Source organism: Rhinatrema bivittatum, chromosome 2 (genome assembly GCF_901001135.1).
Source record: "Rhinatrema bivittatum chromosome 2, aRhiBiv1.1, whole genome shotgun sequence".
In the NCBI taxonomy this organism is placed as follows: domain Eukaryota; kingdom Metazoa; phylum Chordata; class Amphibia; order Gymnophiona; family Rhinatrematidae; genus Rhinatrema; species Rhinatrema bivittatum.
In genome coordinates this window covers 90,232,456-90,254,821 of record NC_042616.1, presented here as the reverse complement: position 1 = coordinate 90,254,821, position 22,366 = coordinate 90,232,456, and the positions used below count along the sequence as shown (strand labels likewise).

The window sequence follows — 22,366 nt, the reverse complement described above, 5'->3', positions numbered from 1 at the left end:
GTTTGTATTCCCTGGTTTCTGTGTGGCCTTCCAGTGGCCCTCCTGCCTGTTTTTATTCCTTGGTTTCTGCGTGGCCTTCCAGTGGCCCTCCTGCCTGTTTGTATTCCCTGGTTCCTATGTGGCCTTCCAGTGGCCCTCCTGCCTGTTTGTATTCCCTGGTTCCTATGTGGCCTTCCAGTGGCCCTCTTGCCTGTTTGTATTCCCTGGTTCCTATGTGACCTTCCAGTGGCCCTCCTGCCTGTTTGTATTCCCTGGTTCCTATGTGGCCTTCCAGTGGCCCTCCTGCCTGTTTGTATTCCCTGGTTCCTATGTGACCTTCCAGTGGCCCTCCTGCCTGTTTGTATTCCCTGGTTTCTGCGTGGCCTTCCAGTGGCCCTCCTGCCTGTTTGTATTCCCTGGTTTCTGTGTGGCCTTCCAGTGGCCCTCCTGCCTGTTTGTATTCCCTGGTTTCTGAGTGGCCTTCCAGTGGCCCTCCTGCCTGTTTGTATTCCCTGGTTTCTGTGTGGCCTTCCAGTGGCCCTCCTGCCTGTTTGTCTTCCCTGGTTTCTGCGAGCTTCCAGTGGCCCTCCTGCCTGTTTGTATTCCCTGGTTTCTGTGTGGCCTTCCAGTGGCCCTCCTGCCTGTTTGTATTCCCTGGTTTCTGCGTGGCCTTCCAGTGGCCCTCCTGCCTGTTTGTCTTCCCTGGTTTCTGCGAGCTTCCAGTGGCCCTCCTGCCTGTTTGTCTTCCCTGGTTTCTGCGAGCTTCCAGTGGCCCTCCTGCCTGTTTGTCTTCCCTGGTTCCTATGTGGCCTTCCAGTGGCCCTCCTTCCTGTTTGTATTCCCTGGTTCCTATGTGGCCTTCCAGTGTCCCTCCTGCCTGTTTGTATTCCCTGGTTCCTATGTGGCCTTCCAGTGGCCCTCCTGCCTGTTTGTATTCCCTGGTTCCTATGTGGCCTTCCAGTGTCCCTCCTGCCTGTTTGTCTTCCCTGGTTTCTGCGAGCTTCCAGTGGCCCTCCTGCCTGTTTGTATTCCCTGGTTTCTGTGTGGCCTTCCAGTGGCCCTCCTGCCTGTTTGTATTCCCTGGTTTCTGCGTGGCCTTCCAGTGGCCCTCCTGCCTGTTTGTATTCCCTGGTTTCTGCGTGGCCTTCCAGTGGCCCTCCTGCCTGTTTGTCTTCCCTGGTTTCTGCGAGCTTCCAGTGGCCCTCCTGCCTGTTTGTCTTCCCTGGTTTCTGTGTGGCCTTCCAGTGGCCCTCCTGCCTGTTTGTCTTCCCTGGTTTCTGCGAGCTTCCAGTGGCCCTCCTGCCTGTTTGTCTTCCCTGGTTCCTATGTGGCCTTCCAGTGGCCCTCCTGCCTGTTTGTATTCCCTGGTTCCTATGTGGCCTTCCAGTGTCCCTCCTGCCTGTTTGTATTCCCTGGTTCCTATGTGGCCTTCCAGTGGCCCTCCTGCCTGTTTGTATTCCCTGGTTCCTATGTGGCCTTCCAGTGTCCCTCCTGCCTGTTTGTCTTCCCTGGTTTCTGTGTGGCCTTCCAGTGGCCCTCCTGCCTGTTTGTATTCCCTGGTTTCTGTGTGGCCTTCCAGTGGCCCTCCTGCCTGTTTGTATTCCCTGGTTTCTGCGTGGCCTTCCAGTGGCCCTCCTGCCTGTTTGTATTCCCTGGTTTCTGCGTGGCTTTCCAGTGGCCCTCCTGCCTGTTTGTATTCCCTGGTTTCTGTGTGGCCTTCCAGTGGCCCTCCTGCCTGTTTGTCTTCCCTGGTTTCTGCGAGCTTCCAGTGGCCCTCCTGCCTGTTTGTCTTCCCTGGTTTCTGTGTGGCCTTCCAGTGGCCCTCCTGCCTGTTTGTCTTCCCTGGTTTCTGCGAGCTTCCAGTGGCCCTCCTGCCTGTTTGTCTTCCCTGGTTCCTATGTGGCCTTCCAGTGGCCCTCCTGCCTGTTTGTATTCCCTGGTTTCTGCGTGGCCTTCCAGTGGCCCTCCTGCCTGTTTGTATTCCCTGGTTTCTGCGTGGTCTTCCAGTGGCCCTCCTGCCTGTTTGTATTCCCTGGTTTCTGTGTGGCCTTCCAGTGGCCCTCCTGCCTGTTTGTCTTCCCTGGCATAAGGCCTTCCAGTGGTCCTTATGCCTCTTTGTTTTCCTTGTTTCTTGTATCTTCCCTTTGGCCCTCTTACCTGATTGTTGTTCTTGTTTTTGCCTTTTCCTGTGTGGCTTACCAGTTGCCCTCCTGCCTCTTTGTTTTCCCTGTTTCCTGTGCGGTTTCCCAGCGGCCCTCCTGCCTGAGTACAGTACTTGTTTGTCTGGTCCCTTGTCTGGCCTTGTACTCTGTTTCTGTTAGGTCCTGTCCTTGTCTTGCCCTGTGTTTTGTGTTGTCCAGCTCTGCCTTGCCCGTGTGTCTCTTGCTCTCTCTTGGCCGCTTGTTTCTCTGTTCTGCTGGTGCACTCCTTGCCCCTTGTTTTGTGGGCCCCTAGTATCCTGTAGCCTGCCAGTCCTCTTTGGGTGTCCTCCTGCGCTTTGTACACCTTTGTTCCACTACGCCTCCAGTTAAGTCCTGCCGGCCACCAGAACCTGCGGGCTCAACCCAAGGGGGAGGCGGCTGGTCAGGCAGAAGACCCTGGTTTTCCCTGTTCCTGCCTGGAGGTTGCCTATATCCTGCCCTGCTCCTGACTCTTGTGCTCCTGCTCCGGGGTTACCTGTAACCTGCCCTCTGCTGCCCCTGCCCTGGGGGCTTCCTAAATCGACCTGCCCTGCCGTGACAACTTCCCTTCTCTTTCCAGCCCTAGCCAGACCTGCTGGCTTTTCTATTTTCTGCCCTTCTGGCTTGCAGGGCCCAAACCTCATTTCCTCTCCGGTACTAAATTCCTCTTTCCGTTTCCTTTTTACTCGTTATGCACCCTGACATTGCTTTACCACAGTATTGCAGCTAGGACTGTCGTCGAGCCTTCAGTGCACTAATTTGAATGAAGGAAGGAGGGAAGGGAGAAATAATCAATAAATGGAGACGAGTGTTGGGATATTAGCTGCCCTCTGACAGTTCCTTCTGTCTGGGTCAGAGATTTACATAATTTTGCCTGCTACAGTCATTAGGTGACATTTTTTTTGTGTGTGCAGACCAAGTACCATATATCTGAAAAATGAGAGACAGTGTTAGTCTTGTCTGGTTGTCCAATATTACACTGGAGCAAAAGTGCACTTAACACATCTGATGTATACACCAAAAGCGCAAATAAAACTTTACTTTGGTCACAGTTTAACAGTTGTAATTCCTTTATTTTCAATGCGGTAACTCTTTTCATTGAAACACAGTGTTTAACAACAATCCCCAACACGGACCCGTGTTTCGCCAGTCCGGCTGATTCGGGGGGCTAATTTTAACAACAGTCTGTGTCACAAGCAATCTCACAACAGTCTGTGTCACAAGCAATCTCACAGTCTGTGTCACAAGCAATCTCACAAGAGTCTGTGTCACAAGCAATCTCACAACAGTCTATGTCACAAGCAATCTCACAGTCTATGTCACAAGCAATCTCACAACAGTCTGTGTCACAAGCAATCTCACAGTCTATGTCACAAGCAATCTCACAACAGTCTGTGTCACAAGCAATCTCACAGTCTGTGTCACAAGCAATCTCACAGTCTATGTCACAAGCAATCACAACAGTCTGTGTCACAAGCAATCTCACAGTCTATGTCACAAGCAATCTCACAACAGTCTGTGTCACAAGCAATCTCACAGTCTGTGTCACAAGCAATCTCACAACAGTCTGTGTCACAAGCAATCTCACAGTCTATGTCACAAGCAATCTCACAACAGTCTGTGTCACAAGCAATCTCACAGTCTGTGTCACAAGCAATCTCACAACAGTCTGTGTCACAAGCAATCTCACAGTCTGTGTCACAAGCAATCTCACAACAGTCTGTGTCACAAGCAATCTCACAGTCTGTGTCACAAGCAATCTCACAAGAGTCTGTGTCACAAGCAATCTCACAACAGTCTGTGTCACAAGCAATCTCACAGTCTATGTCACAAGCAATCTCACAACAGTCTGTGTCACAAGCAATCTCACTTGCTTGTGACGTTAAAATTAGCCCCCCGAAGCAGCCGGACTGGTGAAACACGGGTCCGTGTTGGGGATTGTGTTTCACTGAAAGGAGTTACCGCATTGAAAATAAAGGAATTACAACTGTTAAACTGTGACCAAAGTAAAGTCTTGTCTAGTTGAACATGAGAATCTTACTGCTTGTTGTAAGACATGTAAAATATATATATATTCTAGTTGTATCATACATAGTGACCACAGAAGGTGTTTTAGTGCATAGCTGTATTTGCTATTAATGTTGTGTGACTCATGTAAACCTGGTAATGGTTTTGTATTTTTATACAGTTGCATGTGAACAAGGTTGGTGAAAATGGAACGGGTGTGTGTGGAGCTGCATTGTCTCATAGTTGACATCTCTGCTGCCTCTCTCTCTTTTCAGGCCGAAGGGTCCTGCAGCACCGGAAGCCCTTCCAAAGGTTTTTTTTCCAAAGGACTTCAGAACCAGCCTTCAAGCCCCGTGTCAGCTCCTGTGAGATCAAAGCATAGCCCGGGGTCGCCTAAGACAGTATTTCCCTTTCCACATCAAGAGTCTCCTCCTCGCTCTCCCCGCCGAATGAGCTTCAGCGGCATCTTCAGGGCGTCCTCCAAAGATTCTTCCTCCCCCGGTTCCAGTTCATCTACCTCACCCGGTGGCATCAAATTCTTCACACGATCTCGGAAAGGTAGGACTTTCACCGTGTCCTCTTAGGAAGACGCTTTTAAGCCTAGCACGTCCTCTAACTAGGTTCTTCTCTCTGAAGCACACACACACACACACGCTCACTTGGAGTCTTGCACACTGGTCTGAAAGCAGTTGTGCCCATGGCAACAGTCTCTACTATGAGAGGACTACCTGTGCCAAAAGTTACACGTCCTCAACCAAAGGCATCTTAACGGGAAGACCAAGAGCGTGGAATGTAAAGGCCCATGCATGCGGTGTGAACGAAGAGGCTTTCATTTTTAGAAGGCAGGAGCTTGAGCGCTTTTCAAAAAATTGTAAAATGGTTTGATCCAGTGGCAGAGCTTGCAAGGGGCGCACGGTTTCTAGAGGGAGACTTTAGATCAGCCCTGGCTTTTCCGTCACCTCCTCCAGGTGCCTTTGGCTGGCTGTAGCGCTGATTTCCCATGGACGAGGCAAATGCCACAGGGTGCTGTGTGTGTGTGTTAAGTTCAGATGCAAGGGCCGGCCAAACCTCTCCCTCCAGAAACTGGACCGCTGTCCGCCACTGTCCCGCGGGGCAAGGCATTTACTGCCAGTGCATGTCCCTTTGTGGAAGAATGTGAGTTAGTGCCCCGACAGTTGGAGATTATTACTTTCAGGAGCTTTGGTTTTTTTTTTTTTTAATTATTGTATTACGTTGTTGGAAAGGAATTGGCATAAATGTTCTGAGTGGTTGAATGGGTGAAATGCAGCATTGGTAGGGTAACAACGTTGTGTCCCAACCAGTCAGTTCGCTCATTTCTTAACTGAACGCTCAGTTTGTCAGTTTAAAGCTTGCTTGTTCTTGCCACTGATTGGATGGTAAAAAGTTCCCACTTTCAAATAAAACACTCCTTTGTGAATGCTATAATTTACAAAACGATCTTCTCATGTACAAGGATCTCTGTATTCAGGTGTAAGAGGCACCCGGGTTACTTTTTATCTTATCGATCTCTGTTGATTCTCTGTGGTGGTTGACACTGAGCACACAGATTACCTTTAGCTCTGGCTGGTTTATAATTTCTAGGAAAGGTATTAGTCTGCAGGTACCAGTGTATTTCTTTAGACTTTAGGGGGGGGGGGGGGTTGATGCTTTTCCTTGCACTAGTGTGAGAGTCCCGGTTGTCAACGCCCAGTCCGTCTGTCCATCCGTACGCATCTAACAACCTTATGAGCTCAAAATGTGTACATTATCGCACTTGTGCAGTTTTATTTTACTGTCTGTCATTCATTAGCTGAACTTACCTAATCACCAAATTCAGCCCAGCTGCACTTCAACTGATGACAGTTCAATGAAGATAAACCATCAAAACTGAGTGCTGCTTGAAAATAAAGACATTAAAAAAATTACCTCATAAAGAGACAGCTAATTAATGACAATTTACACATGCCTTGGGCCTTGAATCAGGGTTATCGCTACAGGTTTAACCATGCCAGGGAGGAAATTAAGTAATGTAGTGCTAGCAGAGTTCAACAGTAGAAGAGACACTGTGGTTTACCCTGAGTCTTTGTCGTATGCTGGTGGAACTAGGTCATTTCTGACTCTTTTTTTTTTGGCAATATTAAACAAAGACCGGAGTGCAGAACATTTTGCAACTATTTTGTATGATAACTGAAAAAAAGTAAAATAGTGTTTTGTATCAGTGTGCGGTTTCCTCATTCTGAAAGTTCCTCTTATTTCTGTCTCTCCTTTTCATGTGGCAGCTCTATAAATGGCTGGTTCCTTCCAGCTCACTATGTCCTTGTTTGCTCCTTCCCGTTTCGTACACAGCAGGAGGAACATTTGAGCAGACTGCATGTATTGCATGTTCCTGAGGCACTGCTGGAGCAGAAAGCCTCAGCCCTCTCCTCACACAGCAGAAGGAAAACAAAGATTTGACAAACTGACAGGTCAATGCAAATTACTTTCATTAGCAAATATAAATCAAAGTGCTTTGAAAAAGAATGGGAGCATTAGAGGCCTCAGTGCCTTGTTAGCCTTGGAGTACAGGTGCTCAGAGCTTAGAATCTAATAAAATTGTAAGAGAAGGATAAGTTAGGGGAACAGCAGATCTCAGATGCGATCAGAGGGGCAATCATTTAATTAAAGATGCCGAGTGACCTGCAGATATTGTGTGGTGCCCACTTCGCACCACTTTTTCTGTGTGGTAGAGTCTATTTTCAAGATGCCTGTCAGTGACAAAGCTCTTTAGAAAATAGGGCACATTGAGTTTAATGTATAGGGCTATTTCCTGTAGATGCTGGATTCTGTGTTGTGAGGCACACAGATAATATAGATCTCCTACGCAGTGGGCTGCAGATTTGTCACTTAGTACTGGGGAAAGGGGAGAGAGAGTGATTACTGTACCTCTGTAAGGGTGACCCCTGCTGGTGCCCAGGTAACAGTGAAGCAAGCCATCCTTTAGAAGAAAGCGTCCTGTTTGGCCCTTGGCCAGAAGTTAGTATGGGATTTGCAGGCAGGGTTTAGAAAGAGGGCAAAGAATGAAACAGGAATGGGCAGGCCCGGTTACCACGAGTCCATCTCATGTTTCAAGGCCTGGCTTTGGAAGCAAGTGTAGGATCCCTACCTTGGACTAGCTGGGGATGGAAATAACAAGGGGACAAAAGACTTGGTGTCTGAGTGTATTTGTGCATGGACAGGCGATGATAATGTCTGCTTCTAAAGTCAGCATTCACATCATACAGACACTTGGAAGGGGCAGTGGAAGGAAGAAACTCATTGCAGTCCTGTCCAGTTGCTGCTGTGTATACTAGTTACCAAATATACTAACTCTTTATTGCTTCTGTGATGTTGATGTCTTACTAAACTTTGGCTCGATTGAAGAGTTAGATACCTTGTGACCCAGCTCCAACTGAAACCAGAGTTGAAGGAGAAAGGAGGAATTCCCAGGCCAAAAAGCCTGGCATTTAGAAAAGGTCTTACTAATATCGAACCTAAATCTTCCCAGCTACAATGTAAGACCAGTTCTTCTTGTTCTTTCCTCAGAGAAGGAGACAAATGTGTTTGAATAGTTGCTACCAAAAATTCATCAATCTTCTCTAATATGGATATGGCGGTATATAAATAAAAAACTTGAGGTGCCTAGGCTAAATAAACCCAGTTTCTTTAAACTTTCCTCCCAGGCCATATAATCTAGGCATCTTATCCATTTTTGCTCTCTTCTGGAATTTCTCCAACCTCTTCGTGTTTCTTTTGAAGGGTGAAGTCCAAAACTGGGCACACCGTATGCCAACAAAGACCTTACCATTGCTGAGCAGAATGACAGAGAAGGAGAGATATAATAGAGACATTTAGGTTTCCATGCATAGGAGGTGAGCCTCTTTCAATGGAAAAGAGGCTCTAGAACAAGGGATCATGGGATGAGGGTGAAAGGGAGTAAACTCAAGAGTAAGCTTAGGAAATATCTAGAGAGAGGGTAGTGGATGCATGGAATGGCCTCCCAGTGAAGCAGGTGGAGGCAAAAACTATCTGAATGTAAATTGGCATGGGGTAAACACAGGGCATCTCTGAAGGAATGATGGGAATTGTAAGGGTTAGATACATTGGACAGATGGGCAGACTAGATGGGCTAAATAGTATTTTTCTGCCATCATGTTACTATATGCTTGTATGGTGTTAGCTTTTTCTTTTATAACAGCACCACTGTGCTGACTCATATCCAGCTTCTGCTTTGCTATAATCCTCAGCTTCTTTTTATCTATGGCATTCCTCCGCAGAACTGTATTCCTTTTCTAAGCCAGGCTTAAAGTTCAAGAAGAAAAATAAATGTATGTAAAAATTCTTAGAAATGTATTGCATGGTAATTCAGATAAAAAGTTTCCCATCAGATGGGTAGTTAGCGCACATATGCGGTGTAAATCTATCTGTATTGATGGTACAGTCCAGTGTGTATCAACCCTATTATGATTCCATGTGACGCCAAGTCAACTCTATTGTTGCTATGGAAACCCATAGCAGAACCAAGGAATTGGCAAATACTGGGCTATTCTTAGAAAACTGCAAAATATGAAGTAGTCGAGTTATGTACAACATACTGTTTGGCTAAAAGCTAAGCACTAAAGAACAATGTTTCAGAGTACAAATGAGATCTGTTTATTGTACAAAAACTGATTGCGTTTTAGTGGCCCCCTTCCCTGCCCAAAACCTGGTTTCCAGAAACAACCTAGGGGCAGATTTTGTGACACAATGTTCAATATTCTGAAGCGATGGCTGAAACAAGTTTCCATACATTTGCATAGAGTTTCCGAAACTCCATATGTACGCAAAGAATTGTAATTGTTATGACCGGTTGCAAACGGCTGCGACAGCTATTACTCACTGTGTGTTCTGCTTCTCTTTCTCCCTTGAGGAAACTCGCAGCCGTTGCCAGCCGCTTCCGTTGCTCCATTCCAGGAATCCCCGGGGCGGCGAGTACACCGCCGACCGCCATGTTTCCTCCGGGCCTCTCTAGGCGCGCGCACGCGCTACATGCCCCCTCTTATGGACGCTAGGGCGGGGACCTCAGGGGTGTCTCCCCTTGATGACATCACTAGCCCTGGGCTCTTAAGCTCCATCAGGGCCTGGCCCCAATCGACTTGGCAACGAGTTCCTTCCTTGCTGAATCCTGCTGATCTCTCTACAGACATCGGTTCCTGGTTCCTGTTCCTTCTGGCGTGAGACACTCTTGGGTACCCTCTCCTTGGGGGCCCTGCTCCTGTCTCCGGCTATCTGCTCCTCGGAGGGCCCTGCACCTTTGACTTACCTACTAGCTTTCCCACTCCTCAGGGTCGCTCCCAGATCCTCTCCGCCTTGAGAAGACTCTACGGAAGTATACCCCGCTCTGCGGGCCATTGCCGTCCTACTCTGCTTTGTGGGACCATCGGAGGTGTACCCCGTCCTGCGGGCCATTGCCTCACTACTCTGCTTCGTGGAGATCTAAGGAGGTGTACCCCGCACCGTGGGCCATTGCCTTTCTTTGTGACTGTGCCGCACCCCCCGCTCCTCGGGGCAGTGTGTAGTGTATCTTGTGACTGTGCCGCGTTTCCCCGCTCCTCGGGGTAGCGCTTTGAGTTTCCCTGTGACTTCACCTCGCTCCCCACTCCTCGGGATAGCTCTCTCTCTGTCATCGCCAGAGACCCCTGGGCTTCCCCGCTCCTCGGGTAAGCCTACGTCATACCTTCCATGCTGGCGCTCTCTGTGGCTCCGCCCCTGGGGACGCTCTCTCTCTGCACTCCTCCTTCCTCAGCTTGCATCCCTGTGCCTCGGGGTCTGCCCAGCTCCTCCCCACTAGGGGGACCTATTCTGGCAATTGTATCCACATCCCTCTCTCTGTACTCTCTGGGCTGGGTCTCCTATTGCTGCTGACCTCGCTTCCTGACGGTGAGGCCCAGTGGGGCTCCTCCCCATGGGTGTTACCATCTCTCACCTTGGGCCAAGGGTCTGCTAACCCACGAGTTCTAACAGTAATTGCCATGTTAGGCCACTTGGATATGTAGAAAAGGGTCAACAAGTTGTAGGTGATAACTTTTTATTAGAGAAATCAATACATCAGCAAAGAGCTTGTGAAAGTTATCCTCCGTTTCATCTTCATGTACGAAAAAGCCAATTTTCAGTTAAAATCAATCATGTTTTAAATATTTTCCTTTAAAAAAATAAAACAATAGAATTTTAATTTTAGTTATGTGCATCTGGATGATTGCTTTTGTTGTATTTATTTGATCATATATTTTTACCTGCTATACTTTTTATTCTTCTTTTCCTTTTTTCTTATTACTTTTTTCTCCAATTCGCTTTCTTCTTTTTCTTTGTCTTCTTTCACCCCATCCTCTCAAAAAAGCCTATCCACCGCTACTTCCATAATTGCCTTTTATGCTCCCTTGTGTCCGTTCCTGTTTTTCCTCCTGTTTTTCCATTGTTTGTTCCTAACCTCAATCTCACATTTCTCCCGTCCTCTGTAGTCTTCCTTATCCTCCCCGATCAATCAGTGAGTCAATCAATCATTTACTTATTGCACGTCTTTTCCATCAAAGCCCAAGGAATGGATCCAATCCTGGTTTTTAACTCTTGGTTTGCATGGACTGGTAATTCTGGTTTCCCAATTGTTTTCCCAAACAAAAGCAGCGCTATTTTTAGATGTATATGAACTGATCTCACCTAGCAATGGGACCAGCCATGAATGCAAACTCAGTTCTCCCTCCAAGAGGGAACTCAGAAAAAAAAAATTAGTCAGGATTATGTGCACAACCAGGAATGGATCAACATGTCCTGAAAAATGGAGCCAGTTAGCAATCTGAAGCTCAGAAGAGCAATTAGAAAGATAATCATGGGTTGTAAGAACATTTCATTTCCAGCCCTCCTCCCCAGGCCTTGTTGGAGTGCTACCTTCTGCAGGTACAAGTGACAGTGGCATCTAGGTCAAGGAAAGTCAGGGCATGATTGATGGGTGATGAGCAGTCAGGTCAATCAACCATCTGAGACCTTGCCTCTTTTGCCGTATATGGTGCCATAAGAGAATGCGAAGTGGACGTCTCACTGCATGAAATTAGAGGGTCTAATTTATCTAATCCTTTTTAATGTAAAAAATAAATATGATTATGAAACTTCTATGCATTTTTTAAACTAGCGAGTAAGGGCCACAATTGATATTACTTAGTATATAAGCTTAATCTTTGCTTTGTGATCCTTATACCTAATTAGTACTAAATGATTTATCTCATAGAATAAACGATACCGCTTGCGGGACCCGTTACTTCAAAAAACAGGACAAGTTTGTACAAGGATTGAGTGGAGGGAACATCAGATGCCGCAGACCAGAAATGAATATCATATAACAAGTGCTGGCAACTGATGATTTACAGATACCGAGGGCTCAGCATTTTCCCTACTGCAGGGCAACAGGAGAGTACAAGACCCAGCCAGGAAGTTAGAACTTTCCAGCTGGATGGAATTTTCCAGGCAGTGCATTCTTTACATCCCAGCTTGTTAATAACAGCAGGACAAAAGTTTCATAGGTAGCAAATGGAACAAGCCAGAAACAAGCAAGTGCCAGGAGATGTCTGAGTCCACGGCCTCGCTTACAGAGGAAACTCATTTAAGATGTCTGAAAACTATGTGGCAAAAGAGAGCAAACCGATCCCCCTTACAACAACAAAAAGAATGATGAACAACGTGCGTCTGCTACAACACGGCAGTCAGTGGAATCCCTTTCTTATTCTTACTGCTCAAAAGGAAAAGGGAATCTGCCCATCAGAGGTAATTTTCTGAAAAAAAACAAAAGGGACTGTTCTGGTCAGGAGGTGACTTCCACCTTCCCGTTTTTCCCAATGGAGAAAAGAAAGTAAAGTCCCAAAAGGTTTTGGGCTCCTGACCACTGATGCCCGTAACTTACGAGAGATGGGGGCCTAGCATGAACAACTAAAAATGGTTTTCTATTGCCAATGATTACCTACAATATTTATACCAGAGGAGATTAATAACAAAAGCTAAATTAATTGCTTAATGTAGCAGCCCACAGAGCTTAATATTTCTCTCTCTCTGTCTGTCTGTGCTTCTCTACTTAAGCAGGAAAGATAATGTTTTCTCTCTGTACTGTACTGTGTGTGTTATTTATCACAGTTGTGTGCCCTTTTTTGGAGGATTGCTACCCCTAAGGGCACACGACTCGCATCTCTTCTGGGCCTGCTCCGGCTAGCGTGTTACATCCCACGCCGACTCTCAATCCCTGGGGGGAATTCTTTTTATGGGGGGAAAGCTCTCGCTTATGGCCCAGACGCAGAGAAAACGATCGCCATTGGCGCTTCCCATGAGGTGACAGGTCTAGGTCTGGGTGTTAAAATAAAAGTTTACTGATTAATGATGATAAATTAAAGTCCATCTGATTGATGGTAAATTGGAGCCCATGGTGATTTTAACTGTGGAAAATCTTCCTGCAGCTGTGTGGGAATTCTGCTGGCGGCGTCTCCAACTTTACTGAAAAATTCTCCTGATCCCTTGGATGGAAATCCGGATGGGATCTCATTATCTTGTTCTTCCTTCCTTTAGTCAGTTGTTCGTTCATCCTTTATTCTCGGCCGGGGGGGAGGGGACACACTTCTCTTAAGAAAAAGTCAGTGGGATCAGGCCGTTACCCCTGCACTGAAATTCCAGTGGGGAAGGGGGGTCCAAAAAATACTTTAAAGCTTAACTGGATAAATCTTCCTAGACTGGCATTCATGCTGTCAGTAGCGCTTGCCATATTCAGGTTGTGAATGGGCTCACTGGTCTTCAGTCCCTGTCCTCTGAGTACTGCCAGCGAGGATGACTTTCCCCAAAGAAGCAAGGGTGAACCACAGTCCCTACCAAAACAGGACTCTCCTAGCCTTCACCGTCTCTCCCAGCAGGATCCATCACTGGTGCTTTCCTACCTAGGGTTTAGAGTAGGCGCACAGGTCTTTGGTCCCCTGGTGAGAACCCTTTTGCCCCTAAAGGGTATCAGACTTAAACAACCTATCTCTCTGTAACTTACAGTGAGAATGGCACGATGAGGTATCTCTTCTAAACGTGGAGTGGAGGAGTAGCCTAGTGGTTAGAGCAGTGGGCTACGAACCAGGGGAGACCAGCGTTCTAGTCCTGCTGTCGCTCCTTGTGACCTTGGGCAAGTCACTTTACCCTCCATTGCCTCAGGTACAAACTTAGGGGGTCATTTATCAAAATGCGATAAGGCGTTTTTGCATGCGTTAAGGGCTTATCGCATGCGAAAAGCCCCGTTAATGCATGCGAAAACATATTTAATACATGCGATAGCATCATATTGTATGGTGTGATGCAAATTCAGAAAATAGGGGTGGAGAGTGGGCTGGGTTAGCCTGTCTGTGAATTGCTATTGCACAGCTGTGACCGTGCGGTAAGGTTTCATCACTGTTTGTGATGTCTCCCTATTTCAGCTGAGAGAGAGAGAGAGAGAGAGAGAGAGAGAGAGAGAGACTGGCCATAATATCATGGCCCATAGGTAGGTATTTGTATCCTGATAGTAGGCCCACCTAGTAACTCGAGGTGGAGTTTAGGTAAGAGTGTAGGGGGTTAGGGGCCACTTTGACATGCTACGTGACACCTACGAACAGAACAGTGGTCTCATGAAGATTTGATGACCTTTGGAGTGAGGAAACTCACTCCAAGATGAGATTTGGGCAAGGTTCTCTCAACCTAGCTTGATGGACTCTCTACCTGAGTAACATCCATGTGTGCATGCCGGGAAGCGCACGCTGATGGACGTGTGCGTGTTTCTTTTAAAATCTACCCCTAAGAGAGAGGAGTAGAAGCAGAAGAAAGTAACAGATCTGAGCACTGGGAAAATTCAGGTACTGTGTATAGTGCCCTTGGAGTCCCTTATTTCAAGGATGAAATAGTTGGAACCCTAGTAACAGAGAAGAGGGACTATGCAGTTGATGTGTGAAGTACTTATTTGTGGACTATGGATTTACCCACAAGAGAATGTATTCTGTGTCAGATTATTTGTATTGCCAAATGCTTTAGTACAGACTGTATGTTGGAACACCATTCATGTGTCCTTCTGGTTCTTGTGCACTTGGATATAGACATGAAGAACACCCAGGACCTTGGAGGGTAACTTCCCACCAATAAGGAGAATCTACTACATGGGGCTCAAAGAATGTGGACATTTTAAGACTGAGACTTAGCCTTGGTATTGAGAGTCACGGCCACAACTCATCTTGCAGCATCCAAGTCAGGGTTACACCCATACTCCAGAAGGTCTTTCAAAAGACTAAATCTCCACAGTTAATACACTGCAGAGCTCTTGTGATATTTATTGTTATAGCTGTTTTAAAATTTATAAGTCTTTCAAAATTTCTCTTTTCTAATTGGCCCTTGACATCTCTTTAGAAATATTGAGGTCAATATTCAGTAAGCCAAGAAGGGGGAAAGGGGAGGAGTTTGGGCAGAGTTATCTCCTGGCAGCACCGCAGGAAATATCTACACCTTTTCCCGTGGCGCTATGGAGGTCATAGTGTGTGTGTGGTGCGGCCGCTCTATCGCCCTCAGCCCCCTTTTATTTTCACACCTCTTCGTTCTACTATAAATATAAATATAATTATAGCAGAATGATGAATCTAGAGGTTTGTACTTTAAGGGGATAACTTTGTGACATCACACATAAATCAGCCAACAAATGTGCGCATAAGTTACAAGTGTTGTTTAAGCGGAATTTCACACCCCTAACTGGATGAGCAAGCATGTTTTCAGCTTGCTCATCCAGTTAGGGGTGAGGTGAGATTGAGAGTTTACAGCCTTTTGTATTGAAAGCCTGGATGAGTAAGCATGTTCACAGCCTTTTGAAAGTCTGCCGTTTTTGCATTTGAAACCTTTGATCTCTAACACGTCTTGGATAAGAGAAACAAAAGAAGTGAGGAAAACAGCCAGATAAGTGGTTAAATCTTAGAATGTCTGAATGCACTGAATTAGCTGCCATTTACAAATGTAGTAATACAAGTCTGTTTATAACAATTAGGATGTAACCCTTTTGCTACTGCTAATTTTTTTTAATGTTGCTCCATCTGTTTTTCCCTTGAAGAAGCCACTAGCTGGCAAAATGGAGGTTATCTGTCAGGGCTATGTTATCAAATCCTCCCAATCCATTAGCTACCTTAATGTGAATTTTACTTCATCTTTGGGGATTGGTAAACTATGGTAATCTTTTATTTGTTTGATCTCCATTCACCACTGGGTTAACAACTGACTCTTTGAAGAATTGCAGTTTCCTGTTGCGGTCCCGGTCGTGGGGTTTGCGACTGGGTCCTTACCTCTCTTTCACTCGGGGAGCTGGCGATGGGGTCCGGCGACTTTTGGGCCTACTCGGCCTCTCCTCAGCGGCATCCCCACGAGGGAGAAGCCGCCGAGCTGCAAGTCTTAGCTCCTCCCCTCATAGGCACGCATGGGCGCGAGGGGGGCCATTTAAAGGAACCTTGGCGCGAAATCGCGGCTAGTCCCCGGAGATGACGTCAGAAGCCGGCAAGGATTTAAACCCGGCGTCTGAATGAAGAACCTTGCCTTGCAACGAGGTTGACTCCATGTGAGTAGCTAGTTGCTGTTCCTGCTTCTCTTGATCCTGTCTTGTTCCAGCTCCGTTCCTGTTCCAGCTTCCATTCCTGATCCAGCTGCCGCTACAGATCCAGCTTCTGTTCCTGATCCTGTTTCCAGTCCTGCTCCTGCCTTGTTCCAGCTCCGTTCCTGATCCAGCTTCCATTCCTGATTCTCCCTCTGCTCCTGCTCCTGCTTCAGTCCTACTCTCCAGTTCCAGTCTCATCTTCGGATTGTCTTCTTGGCTCTTGACTCTGGTTTGTCTGTGGATACTCCTTGATCGCCGCCAGCCCAGTACTTGGATCGTCTTCACGCTGCTGTCCTGTCGTCCGGGAGACCCCTCCTAAGTCCCAGCGGCCCGGGTCTTCACAGGCTCCTCCCGGGGGGATCTTGGGCTTCCAGGCTGAAGTCTATGCTTGGTCTCCTGGCTCTGTGCCGCCTCCCGGCCTTTTCTTCTCGGCGGAGTCCACGTTACGTACATACTTCTCTCCGCACAGCCGGACCAAGGGTCCACCACTCTAGTCACAACAATTTCCTATTCCATAAGAGAAATTTGAAATTCTTATCAGCAGTTTCACTAGAAATAGTCTGAATTTTATGGACTTGATGTATACACATTTTTTATTTCCATTCACTGCTAACTTAACAGTTGGCTCTGTGAAGACATGCAGTAGGCATTATTTTTTCAATTTCCTAATTAATAAGAGAAGTTTGTCATTCTTAGCTGTTTCACTAGAAATATTCTGTTAATTCTGTTTTAATAAAGAGTATTTTTCATGTGAATCTTTTGGTATTTTTTCATAGATCAAAAATTTGGGTGTAAAATTTTTTTTTTAAGATTTTTTTCTGAAAATTTTCTGAAGTGTTTTTTTTTTTTCTGGCTCAAGATGATTATATTCATTAAGACATCCATTGTTGCCAGAACTTAATTTTTGAAATAATTGAGCCTTTTTCATTTCTAATTTTTAGTGTGCCATTAACTTTGTTTTGCTTTTGCACACAATGGGCTGGATTTTAAAAGAGTTACGCGCATAAGTCCTGGGGCTTTGCTAGGGGGGGCGTGTTGGGGAGAGTGTCGGGGGGCGGCGCGACGTTCGGGGCATTCCGGGGGGCGTCCAGGGGGCGTGGTGTCAGCCCGGGGGCATTCCGGGGGACATGACCGAGGCCTCTGGACCAGCCCCCGGGTTGGGTGATGGTGCGCAGCGGCAGCAGGCCATCGGCGCGAGCGAGTTACGCCTGCTTTGAGCAGGCATAACTTGTGCGATAAAGATAGGGGGGGGTTAGATAGGGCCGGGGGGGTGGGTTAGGTAGGGGAAGGGAGGGGAAGGTGCAGGGGGTGGAAGGAAAGTTCCCTTCGAGGTGCTCCGATTTCGGAGCGGCCTAGGAGGGAACGGGCAGCGCACGCCGGGCTCGGCTCGCGCAAGTTGGACAATTGTGCACCCCCTTGCGTGCGCCGACCCCAGATTTTATAAGATACACGCGGCTACGCGTGTATCTTATAAAATCCGGCGTACTTTTGTTCGCGCGCGCACTGTTTTTCAAAATGTACCCCAATTTGGGTATAGTTGTTTTGCCTTTGTGTTTCCTATATTCAGATATAGCCAGTTAATGGTGAATTTTAAACCGGGCGCCTATGTGTGCATATTAGTTGGCCCCTTGCCCAGGGACGCTGATATTTTATAACAATCATGCGCCTACATGCATATATGTTATAAAATAGCCTTGCTGTGCAAACATGTGTCCTGAATTTTAAGTGAATGCATGCATGCATGTGAGTGCAAATCCCGCTTCTACTGCGTAAGTGGGAGAATTTTAAAAGGGCCGTGTGCCGAAGCCATGGCCAGTTTTCCTACTTTGTTCCCAGTTTGCCCAGTTAAGGAATAGGTTTAATAGCCTTCCTTTTGTTTTATCACTTACATGTCATCCATAGCAGAAGTTAAGGGGACAACAGTGCGCGTAGGATCGCTAAGAATTGACGCAGAATTTTTAGGTTAAAATCTCGGGATGCCCACACCCTGTCCAGACCATGCCCCAAGGCCCGCACCTTTTCCAGAAGTTCCAAGATGTCCGCGCAGCAGCATTTACGTGTGATTCTGGGCAGCTTTTAAAATCTGCTCGGCGAGCGCCAGCCCAACATATTCGCACATCGCCTGATTGACGCGCGCGTCGGGCTTTTAAAATTCACCTGTTAGGTTTTAAACAAAACATACATATAGCCAGATAACTTTAGGCAAGTACGTTCCGCGGCATGTTTATCCCTTTAAATATCCTGGGCAAGTTATCCGGCTAACTTAAGCCAGACAACTGGTCTGCTTGCTGGTTTACTGAAGATTGGCCTCTTAAATAACAAACAAAACCAGTTCGTATGCCATAAAAAATAATTTGTGGCCTAGAGCCCAAATCAGTGAATATCTAGCCTTTGCGCAGAGCTGCTTAGAAGATGGATGCAAGTACAGCCAGAGAATACAGATGTGTTCATGTTAGCCAGCCTGGCCGCATGGAGGGAAGTACTGGTGCCTCTTTGGCCTGCCGGCGCCTGAAGCATAACAGGTAAACACTGGTGAAAAGTGCTGTGGCGTAGAACCGCTACACAGAATTCAGTCAAAGGAGCGCGAAAAGTATCAAGGGTTTTAATTGCTCGAAAGCCAGAGGACTGAGTGGTATTCCCCTACAAACCCATAGAGCAGTTTAACTCTGTAATCTTTATAAAGGGATCGAGGATTAAAGCTTGGAGAGTTTGTGGTATTCCATCCATTTTGGCATTTCTACTGAAATACTAGTTAAGAAAAAAAGATTTCATTCTTCAGTATCGTTAACACCAGTGGTGATTTTCTGCCAGGTCAGTGACCTGGTGGTACCTTTTTTATCTTACTTCCTTTTTTTTCCCACTGGGCAAATGGAGGCTGCTGCTGGCCCCTAAGTGGTACTTTTTCTAAATATTTTTTAGAAAATTGCCACTGAGCAATGCCATGTGGCTGGGCCAGGACTCAAGGATATCTCATTACATCCCCTGAAGTCAGTAATAAAGATCGCAGACAATGACCCTGCTCTTATAGAGAAGGCCGTGTTTCTCTTTAGAAATGGCCTCTCCTGCTCTTGTTGAGGGAATATCCTGCACATGCTAGGAATTGCACCTTCATATCTACAGGCGGCATAAGATGCCAGCCATCCGTCGCCTGGCAGTAATCCATACAGCTTCATCTAATGTTTTTTTGACCCACTGCTTTTATTTTGCCAATTTCTACACCCACACGAGTCATCGTGAGAACAGCTATGACACATAGTCATGATTTATTAGATTTATATAACTTGATAAAAATGTGCCCTTTTCTATTATTTCTAACCCAACGCCCTGTAATTGGAGCAACTGCATAAACTTCAGAAGTTGCCCTGAAGTGCACTGCCTAACATCAAAGGACTTTGAACGGGAACCGTGGCCCACGTCCTTCCAAGTTTTTGGTACATCTCGTTCACTCTAGACCCTCAGGGACGCTTGTTATGTAATTCCTTTCAAAGCCCATTCTCCTACGTCAGCCCTGCCAAGTAAAGAAATTAAAGCAAGGAACACCGCAGAGTGTTTTGAGTGGTGTTATAAAAGGACTGTTTGAGCTGACTTGAATGACATGGAGATTTGTGCTAAACGTAACTCTAGAGATCATATTCAGTAAAGAATGGTCCTCAGCAGTGAGACTGTGTGACGCCATTGTGCTGGGAATGCGGTATGCACGTTTTTTTCGTCCAGGAGCATTTCCCGTTCTGTTGTTAGAACGATTAAGGCCATGAAGTCCAAACCATGTTTATTTCTATTACGCTGTATACACTTCCATTCATTAGGGTCTGATGGACCAGGGATGTCTCCATTTTTTTTTCTCCCAGGACAAGCAGGATGGTGGTCCTCACATGTGGATGACATCACTGGACGGAGCGCTATCACGGAAAACTTTTCTGTCAAAGTTTCTAGAACTTTTGACTGGCACACTGAGCATGCCCAGCATGCCATGATCTCTGCAGTCACAGGGGTCTCCCTTCTGTTAGGATCGTGGACCCTTGGGCCAGCTGAGACTGCAGGTGTTGTGCTGTGGATACCCACAGTGGGCGTCGCAGCCGGGAGGTGGCGCTGAGGAGCGACTTCGAAGACGGCTTCACCACTGGAAGCCCGAGGTCCCCCCAGGAGGAGCCCGTAGGGGCCCGGGCCTCTTGGTCTTAGGTGGATCCTATGCGACCAAGGATCAGAAGAGCAGCCTGCCGAGGTAATCCAATGATGAGATGGTGCCCAGGAGGTCAGGAGAGACTTCACTCTTGGAAGCCCGCCGTCTCCCCGGGAGGAGCCCGTGAGGACCCAAGTCGCTGGGGCTTAGGAGAAACTTCCAGGCGGGTGATGAACAAGTACCTGTGGCAGTGGGAAGAGATGAAACCGAAGTCCAGGAACAAGCCAAGGTCGGGAGCCAGAAGTCAGATATCGGATGCCAAAACCAGGGACGGAAGCAGGAGCAGGAGTCGAAGAATGAAGCAAGGTCAGGAGCCAGGAATCAGCCATCAGGAACAAGCAGGAACCGGGAAGCAGGAAGCACAACTAGCTACTCCGAAGAGTCAACCTCGTTGCAAGGCACTGGCTAGCTGTGGCTGCCAGTCTGACATCAGCAGGGAGGCTTCCTCTATTTTCCCGCGCTGGTCTCTTTAAATGGAGAGCCTCTGCGCGCGCGTGCGCCTAGGGGACGGGGCCAGCAGTGGATCGCCGGTGGCGTCTCAGGCCTGGGCGGCCGCATCTCGGGTTTGGCGGGCCGGAGGGGGCTCCCGCGGACAGAGCGGACCGGGTGGTGAGTGGAGATCCCAGGGCACGACCCGGGATCGCAACACCTTCGGTCTCTTTGTTTTCTGTGCTGCAGTTTGCCTCGCAGTTAGGAGCTCTGTTAGAATTTCTCACACAATTTTCCTCACGGAAAAAATTAATATTTTACTTCAAAAAAGATTTCCGCATAGGAGTCTCCCATCATGATAGTGTTTTTTCCATCATTCGGTGAGTAAGTTCACTATTCTTGGTCAGTTCCTGCTCCCACCTTTTTCGGTGTCCGCAGGCCATCGACTGTTTTTGGGCCTCAACCTCTGCCATTATGGCAACAGGTTTCTGAAAATGTCCGGAGTGCCCCCGAACCATGTCGCTTACTGACCCACATGATATCTGTGTGCTGTGCCTCGGCTCATCACATGATGTGTCTCACTGCCCAAGTTGTGACCAGATGACTCCAAAGGGTAGGTGGGCTCGCCTCGACAAGATGGAGACTCTTTTCAAAATCAAATTGACTCCATCGACATCCCAATCGTCACCGGCAGGACCATCGAAAAAGTTAGTCATCAAACTTCGCCGGGAGCACCAGGGCAGCGATGAATATCTGTCACCGATTCCATCTAAGGCAACCATATCATCTACCGCGGTGCTGGGGAAAGACCAGACCGAGTACTGAGGGAAGCACCGACACCGGCACCGATGCGAATCGACTCCCGGTGCCGGCACCGATCCTGCATCGACCTCGATGGCTATCGAGCCACTTGCGAAGAAGACACGGGTAGAGCCTCTAACATCCTCTCCACCCGAAAAACCAAGGCAATACCCACCGATATCGGTGCCGGGTACTGAGCCCCCAAAAGTTCGTGTGGAGGTGCCAGTAGCGCCTAGATTGCCACCCCCTGTAGCTGCGATATCTACACCAGCTTTCAGGGAGGAACTGGACGGTTTCATCCGCCAGGCAGTGCTCGATGCTCTCCGAGACCTACAGCCATCGATGCCGGCCCCCATACTGGCACTGACACCGGAGCCATTGATATTTGCACCGTTGCTAACCAGGCTGGATACACTCATCAGTGCCCTTCCAACACAACCCGGGCCACAGATGCCAAAGCAACCTGCAAAGCCTCTGAAATTCCCGATTCCCATTCCGGGGTCCTCAGACGATGAAGGTACGGATTCCAGTCCTCTGTCACCTATGCCTGAACTGATGCCCGGTCCATCAGGGCTCTTGGGACCAAGAGGCTTTCATTTTCCATCGATGCCTCCGGTGCTGCTGAAACCTGCATCGGTACCACCGCATCTTCCATCGAGGCCATTAAAGGATCCATCGTTGCCAACCCTTCCTACTATACCAATCTTCTTCCCTCCTTCAGGATCTCGACAAGAGACCTTTGGCACATGGGAAGATGTTGACACCGACACATTCACGGAGGATATCTTATCAGAACCATCTCCTCCAGAAGAAAGGAGAAAATCTCCCCCAGAGGATCTCTCTTTTGCCAATTTTATCAGGGAGATGTCAGAGACAATTCCCTTTGAACTTATTACAGAGGAGTTCAAAGGGAATTGTGGATGCACCAAAAGATTTGTGGATGCACCAAAAGAAGTGATGGCTATACCAGCACACGAAGTGCTAGTAGATCTGCAACATCTTCTTTGGGAGCATCCTTGTGCTGTTAAGCCAGTGAATAAGAGGACAGATGCTTATCTTGTCCAACATATTCCTGGTTTCCAAAAACCACAACTGCGCCATCAGTCGGTGGTAGTTGAGTCTGCACAAAAGAAG

The 22,366-nt window shown here is 47.5% G+C and overlaps 1 protein-coding gene across 6 annotated transcripts in view; it reads left to right on the top strand.

Annotated features, from left to right (window-relative positions):
• The window catches only part of PRKAG2 (protein kinase AMP-activated non-catalytic subunit gamma 2), a 751,594-nt gene that overhangs the window by 255,627 nt on the left and 473,601 nt on the right, over positions 1–22,366 (top strand). For all 6 annotated transcript variants that reach the window (XM_029588430.1, XM_029588428.1, XM_029588429.1 and 3 more), the window contains exon 3: positions 4,442–4,724. In XM_029588430.1, the coding sequence (XP_029444290.1) occupies positions 4,442–4,724 (283 nt within the window). The remainder of the gene's footprint in view (positions 1–4,441; positions 4,725–22,366) is intronic.